The following is a 14,637-nucleotide window of genomic DNA, read 5'->3' as shown; positions in this document are numbered from 1 at the left end:
CCTTCCGAGGAGTGGCTGGTGGGTTTGAACCGCCAGCCTTCTGGTTAGCAGTCAAGTGCCTTAGGTACTATGCTACCAGAGCTCCCCAATTCGTTGGAGATACCTAAATATAATTCTTCAGAATTCCTTATCAGGGAATTCCAATGCTGCGTCTTCCTCAGGGATGGTTTTTGGGTCTGTATACTTGTCCCTTGTTTCTCCCACTTTATATTGCTTCTTTATGTGCAGTGTGATGTTCTGTTGTCTTCGAGGCATTGTGACATATTTGTGTTTATATTTAATTGGTGATTCTATGTTGCAGTGACTTGCCAACAATTTTTTTGTTGATTGTATGTTATCTACGTAAGCAGGGTGTTGCACTGTGCTCCTCTATTCACTAGTTGGTAGCACTTATGCACTCACCACGTGTCTCCTTTCCCCTTTTCAGCCTCCCGTATGTCCCTGCCATCCTTGGCAAACAAAGCCTATTCTTAGGTCCCTGGAATCAAAATGAGAATGCTGTCACTTTAAAATCCAAAATGGCCATCACTTGTAAGGAATCAAAATGGTTGGGCCCTTGGTCATTTTAAATATCCAAAATGGCAATCACTTGTGAACATTCAAAATGGCTGCACCCTTGGCCATTTTAAACATCCAAAATGGCCACTTCTTGTAAACAATCAAAATGGTTGCATCCTCCAGACAGTGGAAAGTCCCCAGCTCAGGTTGTCCTCCTCCTTGCTGTTTCCCTTCCTACTCATAGGCCACCAGTGCAGTTGTCCCTGCAGCTCTTGGTAACCAGGGCTGATCTTTCAGTCAATTCTCAGGTCCCAACACCACATGGAAATATTCAGGCTGTCGGTCTTGTCAGAGTAGCTGACAGTTCACTGCTCTAACCATCTCCATACTCACTGTTTTTGTTCAAGTTTTTCCACTGGTTGGTGTCTAACCCACTTCTGTATAGTTCCTTTCAAACCTCAGGGCTCCAGGATTATCTTCTGTATCTCTGTCAATTGGTTTCTCTTTTCTTTGTTTAAGAGGGTCTGCGTAGTTTGTCTGCTATTTTTCCATCTTACCGGATGTTCCTGGAAATCCCATTCTAGGCAGTTTTACCCATAATTTCTTATGATCCACACAGTCAAATGCCTTTGCATAGTCAAGAAAACACAGGTAACCGTCTTTCTTGTGTTCTTTACTTTCAGGCAAGATCCATCTGACATCAGCAATGATATCCTTCATTCTACACCCTTTTTTGAATCTGGCTGAATTTCTGGAGCTCCCTGTTGATGTAATGCTGCACTTGTTTTTAATAAACTTCAGCAAACTTTTATTGGAGTGTGACATTAATGATATGGTTAGATAATTTTAACATTCTGTTGGATCCCTTTTCTTTGGGATGGGCAAAACTGACTGGATTTCTTCCAGTCAGTTGGCCAGGTACCTGTCTTCCACATATTTTGGAATAAATGAATGAGTGCCTCCAGGGCTGTATTGGTTTGCTGAAATATCTCAATTGGTATTCCATTAATTCCTGGAGCCTTATTTTTTTTGTCAATTCCTTCAGTGCAGCTTGGACTTCATCCTTAAGTACCATCAGTTCTTGATCATATGTTACTTTGTGAAATGGTTGGCCTTTTGACAAATATTTTTTGGTATACTGACTCTGCATATTCCTTCCTTCTTCTTCTTCTTTCTTTCTTTTTTTTTTTTTTTTTTTTCAACTGTGACACCATGTTTATTAGGCCAGAGTTGTTGTGTGTACACAGAGCTGCAGACCTCCTGCACTAGGACCACCCAGCACCTCAAGGCTTTCCTGGGTCCAGGGCACCAGTCTTGTAAGGGGGCATGCACCCACCATGGGAGGCTGAGGATGAGCAGGGATGGGCCAGAGTAGGTGTGGACAGCAGGCCAGGAGAGTGGGCGTGGCTAAGCCTCGGTCCCTGAGGTGCAGAGTGGGTGAACCTCAGCCTGAGCCCTTCAGAGAGAGCAGTTGGATGCAGGGTGCATGAGCCCTTTCCCAACATGGACGTTCACCTAGAGAGAATTCTGGCAGGACATCCTAGGAGGATGGGGAAGCAGCTAACACCAAGCGGGGTGGGGTCTTCCCCAAGGCCTCAGCTAGAGTCCTTTACTCTACCCAAGATCTGCACCCTATAGCCTCCACCAAGGGATCCTGAGAGGAAATGGCCTCCCTTAGGGAGGCTCCTGGAGGGGTCAAGCACAGTATATCTAAATATAGAGGCTGCAAATATGCTGTATAAATATGTCTATATATGTATATATGTACATGCACAGCTAGGGGGTGGGGGCTGCTGTGCCCCTGCAGGGGCCTGGAAAGCCACTGGCAGGAGGGTAGTCACTGGAAGTCCAGAGTCAGGGTGGAGGGGATGTAGAGGGACTGGGTCTGTCAGGCATGAGTAGTGTAGTATTGAGGACATCTACACTCTTGTGGCTGGAGCAGACCATGTAGGTCATGAAACTGGTGCAGTCAGTGCAGACACCCCTCAGAACACAGCCATAGGTGTAGATACGGGGGAACACCTCCACACCCCAGCACTGGGGCCCCTGAAGGGACTGAAAGACAACTTTTCTCTGGACCAGTCTGGTTCTGGCACTTGAAACCCTCTGAGGACTCTCAAAACCCAGAGTGTACACAGGGAATGTGTGCAAACTTAGAAAGTTTCTTCTTAGAAAGCATCTTCTTTTGATGCTTTCTGTATTGTTCAATATTTTGTCTATAGAATCCTGCAATATTGCAACTCAATTTTCAATTTTTTTCTTTAATTCTTTAAGTTTGAGAAATGCTGAACATCTCCTTTCCTTCCAGTTTTCTCTTTCCTGGTCTCTGCACATCTCATTATAATGCTTTACTTTGTCTTCTTCGGCCTCCCTTGGGATCTTGTATTTAGCTCTTTTATTTCATCATGTCTTCCATTTGCTTTAGTTACTCTCCATTCAAGACCAAGTTTCAGAACCAACATCCAGCAAGTTTCTTCCAACTTCCAATTTGGTCTTTTCTTCCTTTCCTGCCTTTTTTTTTATGACCTTTTGCTTTCTTCATGTATGATGTTGATGTCATCCCACAACTTGTCTGGTTTTTGGTCACTGGTGTTGAATGTGTTAAATCTGTTCTTCGAGTGATCTCTAAATTCAGGTGGATATAATCAAGATCTTATTTTGACTCTCATGGCATTGTATAAATTTCTTCAGCTTCAGCTTGAACTTGTACATGAACAATTGATGGTCTGTTCCACAGTCAGTGGTGACTGACTTGTTCTGACTAATGATACTGAGCTTCTCCATTGGATCTTTCCATAAATGAAGTCAATTTGATTACTGTGTATTTCATTTGGTGAGGTCCATGTGTATGGTTGCTGTTGCTGTTTATGTTGTTGAAAAAGATATTTGAAATGAATAAATTGTTGATCTTGAAAAATTCTATCTTGCAGTCTCTGGTGTCATTTCCATTACCAAGGCCATATTTTCAAACTATCAATGCTTTTTTGTTCCCAACTTTTGCATAGTAATCACCAGCAATTATCAATACATGTTGATTGCATGTCTGGTCAATTTCAGAGTACAGAAGTTGGTAAAAAATCTTTAACTTCTTCATCATTGGATTTAGTGGTTTGTACATAAATTTGAATAACAGTAGTATTAACTCAATTTCTTTTTAGGTATAAGGATATTATCCTATCACTGGCATCATTGTACTTCAGGATAGATATGAAATGTTCTTTTTTCCCATGAATAGAACATCATTCTTTTTTAATTTGTCATACCAGCCATAGTAGACCATATGATTATCTGACTCAGAATGGGCAATACCAATCCATTTCAGCTCACTAATGCCTAGTATACTGATTTATCCATTCCATTTTATTTTCGACAGCTTCCATTTTTCTTAGATTCATACTTCGTACTTCATACTTCCCCCATGAGGCCCGACGTTTGCAAGCAGGGTTAACAAGAAATAATTAAGTCAGTAATCTGGCAGTATAAAACAGCTGGGAGAGAAATTTTATTTGTTCCTTTAGCTATGGTGCTAGTGGGACATGTGTGGTATTAGCTTCTAGCATCAAAGTGGACATTCCTGGCCAGGGAGAGACCAGCAAAAGATAGGATCCTATTGTGTTGCTCAGATATGATGTCATGTAAAAGTCTTATGTGGAAGAGTTCTAACAGGACAGTTCTCAGAAGCCATGTGTCATGTAAATTCCCCATTTAATTCTATCACCCATGACATAAAGTGAGGTGTGAATGGAGAAGTCATCATCTCTATCCAGACATGTTTTTGAGCAAGTGGGACTGCTCATCTGGTCTTTCCTGTATGCTTCATACTGTAAGCAATAAAAGCTTCCTTGTGTGTGATAATGGATATTTAGGCTATGCTCAGAATGACTTCAAGTTTGTGGCACAATCCATATTCATTATTAGTTCCCTTTTTCCTGTTGTTGTTATGAGCTGTTGAGTTGGACCCGACTTACAGCAACCCCTTCTTGGGTTTCCGAGGTGGTATCACTGTGGAAGTAGATTGCCCAATGACCTTCTATTTGCCAAGAAATTAGTGATGACTTGACAGCACCTCACAGATTTGCTATTACACCACAGCAGAACAGGGTCTTGTAATGTTACTTTAATCTCTTTGGAATAAACTACATCTCTGGTGGCGTAGTACCTAAGGCATTTGACTGCTAAACAGAAGGCTGGTGGTTCAAACCCACCAGCCACTCCTCGGAAGAAGGTTTAAGTCTTTGCAGACATATTCCATTTATCTTAATGATAGCTTTATGGATGGCTTGATGGTCAAAATCTTTGGTCTCCAATAGTACACATGTCTCTAAATATCTTCAACTTTCTACTTTCGTAGTGATACCACCTCAGACACCCAAGGAGGGGTCGCTATGAGTCAGATATGACTTGATGGCAGTGTGTTATGTATTTACTATGGTGCTCTGGTGGTATAGTGGTTAAAGCATTTGGTTGCTAATCAAAAGGTTGGTGGTTCAAACCCACAAGCCCCTCCACAGAAGAAAGATGGGTCAGTCTGCTTCAGTAAAGATTTACTGCCTTGGAAAGCCAATGGGAGTCACAACGAGTCAGAATCAACTCAATTGCAGTAAGTTTTTTAAATTTATTTTATTACTTTTACATACCCATGTCTGCTAACTTCTAGTCTATTGATTATTTTCTTTTTTTAAAGTATAAGACTTACCCTAAGATTTCTTGTCTGCTCTAGTTCATAGCTTTTTGTTTTTTTCTAGAAGAAATTATATAAAATTATCATTTTCTAAACTTGTACCTTAGGAGCTATGATAGCATAGTGCCTAAGGCACTTGACTGCTAACCAGAAGGCTGGCAGTTCAAACCCCCCAGCCACTCCTCCGAAGGAAGATGGGGCAATCTACTTCTGTATTGATACTGCCTGGGAAACCCAAGGAGGGGTCGCTATGAGTCAGGTCTGACTTGATGGCACATAACAGAAACAACAACAACAACAAACTTGTACCTTATAGTTCCCAGACCATGAATCCTTCAGAAGAAAATAAAAGAGCTACAGAGCTATAGAACTCTGTTTGTTCAGGTCAAAATTGTTATGTTTCTTTTTCTTTTTCCCCATTTTACATTTTAAAATGTAACTGAAGGAGCATGTAGGTGGGATGGAACTAGTGGCATTATTTTAGCCTATTAACAAGGTTTTCAACACAAATATTTTTCAGAGTTTGAGTCCTTATTCATTTTATTTTTTGCATATTCTTGTCCATAATAACACCTGCTTAGAGTCATGAAAATCCATAAGCAAAGTGGTATATTTGCCTTCATAAAACAACATATACTTGTTCTGTGAAAAATTAGTAAACTTGTAGTTTGTTGTTAGGGCTTAATAAATTGTCTAATGCTAAAAAATAAATGAATAAAAAGGAGTAGGATCAGTAACTGGCTCAAACCAACAATATACCACCTTCCTGCTTTCTATTTAAGTCTTTGCAGACATATTACATTTATCTTAATGATAGCTTTATGGATTGCTTGATGGGTCAAAATCTTTTGTCTCCAATAATACACTAAATATCTTCAATCTGCCAAAATGGTAAAATCTGCATTTAGTTAATAATTACAAGAGAGCATCATTTCCTCTAGTGTAAGAGACATTTCATCTTATGCCCTATAGACCCTGTGTTAGTGGGAGGACAGGGTATATAGCCTATGAGAAATGAATGGCATTAATCTCTAAACCAGAGGCTAGACCAGTACATCTTATCTTCATTACATTTAGATGGCAGATGGGCTAGTAAGTGCTTGATGAAATTCGGTGGCTCTATCTTTCAAGAAAGTAATTTAATTACACTGATAGAGATAAGACCAAGCAATATTTCTTTGTCTGTTAAAACTGACATTATGCCAAATTTCTAATCAGTTCCTAAATAAATTAAATTCAAACCAAAAAATCCCCAAATGTATGAAATCCCATTTCCCCACTACACACACACATACACACACAAACACATTAAAAAGACTTTATGAAGTGGAAACATAGATTGCTTTTTTTTTTTTTTTTTTGTTATATAGGCAGTCCCAGACTTACAAATGGGGTTCCATTCTGATGCCTACTCTGTCATAAGTAGGTTCTGATGTAAGTTAAATACTTTTTTACACCCCCATTTTCATTATTATTGCCTTTCATTACCAGTATCTTTCTAAATCTGATCTTTGTCTCTGGGGATTGGAAACTGTGATAGTTGGAGCTGTGTATCTACTTGGCTGGACCACAATTCTGTGTGGTTTAAGCAATTGTGATGTGGGTTATTCTCATGTTGGGATTGGATGTATATGTTTTGAGCAGTCAGTCTGTTGAAAGAGAGTTTCCCTAGGTGTATGGACTGCTTCCAGTATATTTATGGACATCCTGGGAAAAGAGACACTCCTCTGTCGATTGGGATATTGTTGTGCTGCCTATAATTGTCCATGAGAGAACAATCCACCATTTGGCCTGGAGATCTTGGATTTATCATTCATTGGAGTCAATAGCTGGTATACTGCCAGCCAAACTTGAGCTTGTCAGCCCCTGCAGCTGCGTGAGTCAGGGAAATGCTCCAGCTTGACATTTGATCCAAGAACTTGGGACTTGCCAGCTTCTATAAGTGTGTGAATCATCTTCCTAAGATAAATTTCTCCTTCTCTATATGTATATATACGCTTTACTGGTTTTGCTTCTCTAGAGAACCCAGCCTAACACAGAAACATTATATCTGATAATGATAACATAAGCAAAGTATATGCTGCAATATTGTATGTAGTACGATATTATTAACAAGCTGTACATGTACAAAAAAATGGTGGTAAGTGTGGATTGTCACAACTCAAATCTGAAGACTATCTTCACTATTAAATTTAGAAATGACTATCACTCCATCTCTCTGTACACATGTTGCACATTTGTTAACTGTTTTATCTTGTTTACCTTTACACATATGACACTAGATCTATCTGTGTTCCCAAATATAACCACAGATTTAAAAATCCAAGTCAGACTTTCTGTTAAGTGCTATGGTGTGCTAATCATCCTTTCATATGCATGCACATTCATTGTAACAGGTTATACAACTAATATCAGATAATATTTAAAATCTAATTATAACTGTCCATCAAAAGTATTATTAACCATACTTTCACTTGAGGGTCAATGAAGAGAACTTCACCATTTGCTTTCCACTTCACTTAATTATTTTTCAAGGACAAGGCTCAATTAAAAACAAAATAACAATAACTTTTCTTTTCCTAATATTTAAGTAGACAGATGGTTCATGAAGTTTTCCATACATATGTCTTAAGCCTCAAGAGAGGAAATTCACAACATACTTATTATGTCTTGGCTTTTTGATGGTGATTAGATTGCATAATTAGCCACAGAAAACACAATACTAATTAAGAGTTAAAAAACAACAACAAAAATTCTATCTTAGTCTATCAAAAAATAATGGAAATATAAACCCTTAGAGCTATATCTTTGAAATTGTTTAATTAACCAATCTTAAAAACTCTGCATATTTATCTAACACTTGGTATTGGTCTAATTCTCTCATTTTATTAATAAAGAAAATGAGTCCCATGGAATTTAAATGACTTTTCTCAAATCATGTACAACTTGGGTAAGAATGCAAGTTTTCTTATTCCTAATCTAGTTTAATCTAGTTCTTGGAACACTTAAAACAGAAAACAGAATTTATTCTCCTAGTGATTAGGCATCAAAACAAATAGTAACAGTCACCACACCATTAGACAGACCTATCCCTAAAAGTAAATCTTGCTTTCTGATTATTGTTGGTTTCTCATTTTCCCTTGGTATTTAACATTCATTTATTTGCAATTGCTAAAAACATGCATTTGCATAATAGTACAGTCAAAACACTTAGAACAAGTCAATACACTATTAAGAATTGGCAAAAGTACATGTGATTCATCAGCCTTTCCCATTTCAGACAATGGTGCACACACCTTAATTTTTCCGTTCCAGCTTTGTACCTTGAGATTCGAGCCATAGACAGTGGAACTGACAAGGTGTCTAGCCAGCGCTTCTCATATTTTGGTTCATTAGCTATGGGCGAAGAAGGTGATGATGGAGCCTGTGCAAAGTAAATGACAATCAATAATCATAGAATCAGTCATGGAACACCATATACTGAGAAAGGCATCTTTGGTTTGAATGTGAGCAAGGTTTTGATTTTTCTTTTTTAAACAAAATATTGTAAAAAACTGAGAGAAGTTGAAGGGAAGGTGGGGGGAAAGGGAGGTCAAAATCAGAAGAGGAAAATTAGCACTATGACAAAAGTATTAAGTCAATGAAGGCTATGTAAAAAAACATACCAAATCAATTGAGTGTCAAATTAGACCGAGTTTAGGTTCAAAATACAATGAAAAAACCACTATGTATAACATTTCAGTGGATATCTAATCACAAGATACTTATTAGTAGCAAAGACTCCACTGTCTATTGAATGGATGTGAATGTCTCATCCAGAAGCAGAACATTAAGCCAATGAGGATGGAAGAGAGTTGCTTTTTCGATAACAGGGGCTGAAGGTGAAATGAAGATTATATGAAAAAGTGAATGAATGCATGCAAACATACTATATTACTAGATAAAACATCTCTAATCATCTAACTAACAAATGAATCAGAAGACTGGTTCTAAGGAAGAATATTGCTCTATATACCTATTTCTAGGTTTTTCAAGGAGAAGCTATTCATTGCCTGGCATTTTATTTTGGAGCACACAGCATAAGGTTAATTAAAGTGTTGATTCATCCCAACCACCAATATACAATTGCCTCATCTCACGATGGAAGTTTATTTTACATTGACAAAGGAACATCACAAGTCTTAGTAGAGATAAACATCTCAGAATGCATAGGCAAGTCTTCATACATTCCAGATCACCTACAGTATCTCAGTTTATTCATTTAAGTGTAATAACTATCTGACTTGTACATATTGGAAACTTAGAGGTTGTATACTTATTATTCTGAATTTAAAGATGAGGAAATCAAGGAGGGAAATGATGTAAAATATAAACTGTTTTTCAGTTGACACACAAAATCCCAAAGAGTCCACCAAAGAATGTTACTGGAACTAATAAAAGATTCAACAAAGTGCCAAGGTATAAGATCAACACACAAAAAAATAAATTGGGTTTCTCTACACTAACAAGAAGGACTCTGAACAGGAAATCAAGAAATCAATACCACATATAATGCCTCAAAAAGAATAAAATACCTAGTAATAAACCTAAGCAGGGATGTAAAAGATTTACACAAGGAAATCAATAAATGATCACTGTAAAAAAACTAAAAGAGATCCGCATAAATACAAAGCATTCTATGCTTTGGATTAGAAAACTTAACATTGTGAAAATATCAATACCATCAAAAGCAATCTTTAGATATAATACAATTTCAATCTTAATCTCAGCAACATTCTTTAATCAAATGGAAAAATAATTTCCAACTTTATTTGGAAAGGAAAGAGGGCCTATATAGTTAAAGTAATATTGAGGAAGAAAAGTAAGGCAGAATGCCTCACACTTCCTGATTTCAAAACTTAATATACAGCCATGGTAATCTGCTTACGTCTGGTTCAATGACAGGCACACATAGATCAAACAGACACATATAGACCAATGGACCAGAATTGAAAGCCTAGCAGTAAATCCATCTATCTACAGGCATCTGATCTTCGACAAATGGTCAAAGTCTATTCAGTAGGGAAGAAGCAGTCTCTTTAATGAATGATGCCAGAAAAACTGGTTATTCATTTGCAAAAATAAGAAACAGGATGCATACCTCACACCATGGGGGAAGGGGAAAACTAATAGACAGTGAATCAAAGAACTAAATGTTTAAGGTAAAATTATAAAGTTCCTGGAAGATAATATAAGAAAAAAATTAAGGGACCTAATTTTTTGGCATAAATAGACTATTAAACACAATTAATAATGCACAAACAATGGAAGATAATTCAGGTAACTGAGATTTCCTAAAAACTAAATACACATGATGTGGTACAACCTTAAATGAGAAGAAAACAGCTGCAAACATTGATTTCCAATTGGAACATGGAATATACAAAGTATGAGTCAAAGAAAACTGAAAGTTGTCAAAAATGAAATGAAATGCATAAAGATCAATATCCTAGACATCACTGAGTTGAAATAGACTGGTATTGGCCATTTTGAATCAGGCAATCATATGGTCTACTATGCCTGGAAAGACAAATTGAAGAGGAATGGTGTCACATTCATCATCACAAAACATTTCAAAATCTATCCTGAGATACAATGATGTTCGTGTTAGGAAAATATCCACACTTCTAAAAGGAAGACCGTTAATACCAATATTATTCAAATATATGCACTGACCACTAAAGCAAAAGATGAAGAAGTTGAAAATTTTTACCAACTTCTGCAGCTTGAAATTGATCAAACATGCAATCAAGATATATTGGTAATTACTGATGATTGAAATGAGCTTACAGAGAACAAAGAAGAAGCATCCATAGTTAGAAAATATGGCCTTGGTGAAAGAAATGACACTGGAAACTGCATGATAAAATTTTCCAAGATCAGTGATTTATTCATTGCCAATACCTTTTTTCAGCAACATAAATGGTGACTATGCATGTAGACCACACCAAATGGAATCACAAGAGTCAAATTGACTGTCTATGTGGAAGGAAGGAAGTGATAGAGAAGCTCAATATCTTCAATCAGTACAAGACCAGGAGCTGCCTATGGATCATACCATCAATTGCTCATATGAAAGATCAAGTCAAAGCTGAAGAAAATTAAAACAAGTTTACAAGAGTCAAAAAACAACCTCAATTATGTCTCAACTGAATTTAGAGACCATCTGAAGTAGAGATTTGATGCACTGAACACTAATAACCAAAGACAAATAGAGTTGTGAGATGACATCAAGAATATCATACATGAAAGCAAAAGCTCATTAAATAAACAAGAAAGGAAGAAAAGACCCAAACAGATAACAGAAGGCAATTTGAAACTTGCTCCTGAATGGAGAGTAGCTAAAGCAAATGGAAGAAATAATGAAATAAAAGAGATGAATAGAAGATTTCAAAGGACATTTTGAGAAGAAAAAGTAAAGTATTAAATGAAATATGCAAAGATCTGGAATTAGAAAACCAAAAGAAGAACATGCTTGCCATATCTCAAGCTCAAAAAATTTAAGAAAATATTCAAGCCTTGAGTTGAAATATTGAAAGAATTTTATGGGCAAAATTTTAAGCTAAGTATGAAACATGAAAAAAGCTGTGGAAGGAATACACAAAGTCACTGTACAAAAAAAAAAAAAAGTTGATGTTCAAACGTTTCAGGAGAAAGCATATGATCAGGAACTACTGATATTGAAGGAAGAGATCCAAACTGCACTGAAGGAAGGCTCCGGGAGTCGACAGATTATCAATTAAGATGTTTCAATATACTGATACTGAACTGAAGGCACTCACTCATCTATGTCAAGGTATCTGGAAGACAGCTACCTGGCCAACTGACTGGAAGAGATCCAATTCTGTGCCCATTCCCATGAAAGCTTATCCAACAGAATGTGGAAATTTTCTGACCATATCATTAATGTCACAGGCCAGTAAAATTTTGCTGAAGATAATTAAAAAAAAGGTTGCAGTATTACACTGAGAGGGAGCTGCCAGAAATTCAAGCTGGATTCAGAAGAAAACAATGAATGATGGATATCACTGGTGGTGTCAGATGAATATTGGCTAAAAGCAAAGAATACCAGAAATATGTTTATCTATGTATCATTGACAATGCTAAAGCATTCGAGTGTGTGCATCATAACAAATGACATATCACATTGCCAAAAATGGAAATTCCAGAAACTCAATTGTGCTCATGAGAAACCTGTACATAGAGGAAGAGGCAGTAGTTTGAACAGAAAAAGGGGATACTGGGCTGCTTACAATCAGGAAAGGTATGTGTTGGGGTTTTATGTTTCACCATACTTATTCAATATATATATTGAGCAAATAATCTGAGAAGCTGGACTCTGTGAAGGACACAGAATCAGGATTGTGGAAAACACATAAACAACCTGCAATATGCAGATGACACAACCTTCCTTGATGAAAGTGAGGATGACTTAAAGTACTTACTGACAAAGATCAAAAACTATAGTCTTCAGTATGGATTGCACCTTAACGTAAGAAAACAAAAATCATCACAACTGGACCATAAGCAAGATCATGATGGATGGAGAAAAGATTGAAGTTGTCAGGGATTTCATTTTACTTGGATCCACAATCAATACCCATAGAAGCAATGATCAAGAAATCAATCTATACATTCAATGAACTCCAAATCCAGGTTCCATCAACATTCTTAAAGGACATGGAAAAACCTGTCTCTGATTTTGTATGTAAAGGAAAGAGCCCTCAGATAATCAAAGCACTACTTAAGAAGAAGAATAAAGTAGGAGGTCTCACGTTCTGTATATCAAAACCTCCTAAACAGCAACAGTAGTCAAAACAGTCTGTTATGTACAATGACAGACACATACCAGTGGAAAAGAATTGAGAACCCAGAAATAGATCCATGGACCTATGGTCAGCTGATCTTGAACAAAGGGCTGAAATTCATTAAATGGGGAATAGATAGTCTCTTTAACAAATGGTGCTGGCAAAAGTGGATATCCATTTGCAGAAATATGAAAGATGATTCATACCTCACATCATACACAAAAAACTAATGCCAGATAGGTCAAAGACTTACATGTAAAACCTAAAACTATGAAGTTCATCAAACAAAAAATAAAGGAAAACATAGGGGCCTTATGGCATTAATAGACTACAAAACATAAGTGAAAATGCACAAATAGCAGAAGATAAACTAGATCATTGGGATCTTCTAAAAATTAAATTCTTATGTGAATCAAAAGACTTCTCCAAAAGAGTAAAAAGAGAAGCCACAAATTGGGAAAAAAATATTCAGCAATGATGTATCTGACAAAGGACTACCTTCTGAAATTTATAGAAAACTCAAACACCTCAACATCAAAAAGACAAACAATCCAATAAAAAATAGGAGGAAGACATGAACAGACACATCAACAAAGAAGATATCCAGGTGGGTAAAAAAGACATGAAGAAATGTCTGCAAATATTAGCTATTAGAGAGATGAAATTCAAAACTACAATGACATACCATCTTACCCCTGTAAAAATGGCAATGATCAAAAACATAGAAAACAACAAATGCTGGCAAGATTGCAGTGAGATTGGAACTCTTACATACTGCTGGTGGGACTGTAAAATGCTACTACCACTATGGAACATGGTATGGTGCTTCCTCAAAAAGCTAGAAATAGAAATACCTTATGATCCAGCAATCTCATTCCTAGGTATGTATCCAAGAGATGTTAGAGAAGTGTCACAAATAGATATACACACATCAATGTTCATTGAAGCATTATTCACAATAGGATAAAATAGAAATAAACTAAATGCCACTCAATGGATGAATGAATAAACTGTTATATTCATACAGTGGAATGCTATGCAACAATGAAGAATAATGGTGAATTGCAACACATTTTATAACATGAATGAATCTGGAGGACATTATGCTGAATTATATATGTCAATCATAAATGGACAAACATTGTATGTTCTCACTATTATAAGAAGTTAGGAATACACATAGAAATAAATGTTCCTTGATGGTTATAAAGGATGGGAGAAGAAAGGAAGGTAATCAATTTCTAGATAGTAAACACTTGTTATTTTTGTTGATGGGAAAGAAAATGCCAAATAAAGAAAATACCAAATTTGTGAAGTCTACAGAAATTGACCAAAGAAAATGAAGACACTAAGAAATACACAATAAAAAAGGACTATTTTGGTAAATGAATTCTTTAACCACTGGGCCACCAGAGCTTCTAAAGGTGTATTTATAAGCATTTATAAAAGCATGTCTATGTGTGCTGCATATATATATACATAACAACAAAGCACATAGGGGGCATAGTTACTAAGACATCATGTTGTTGTTGTTGTTATGTGCTGTCGAGTCAAACCCGACTCATAGCGACCCCTCCTTGGGTTTCCGAGGCAGTATCACTACGGAAGTAG

General features: G+C 36.8%; 1 protein-coding gene across 1 annotated transcript in view; it reads right to left on the bottom strand.

Moving 5' to 3' along the window:
- The window catches only part of SNTG2 (syntrophin gamma 2), a 698,933-nt gene that overhangs the window by 294,997 nt on the left and 389,299 nt on the right, over positions 1 to 14,637 (bottom strand). The window contains exon 9 of the mRNA XM_007948127.1: positions 8,476 to 8,603. Coding sequence (XP_007946318.1) covers positions 8,476 to 8,603 — 128 coding nt within the window. The remainder of the gene's footprint in view (positions 1 to 8,475; positions 8,604 to 14,637) is intronic.

This window comes from Orycteropus afer, unplaced genomic scaffold (genome assembly GCF_000298275.1).
Source record: "Orycteropus afer afer isolate SDZICR_OR568_19922 unplaced genomic scaffold, OryAfe1.0 scaffold00204, whole genome shotgun sequence".
Taxonomy (NCBI): Eukaryota; Metazoa; Chordata; class Mammalia; order Tubulidentata; family Orycteropodidae; genus Orycteropus; species Orycteropus afer.
The sequence above is the reverse complement of the archived record's forward strand: the minus strand, read 5'-3'. Positions and strand labels throughout refer to the sequence as shown.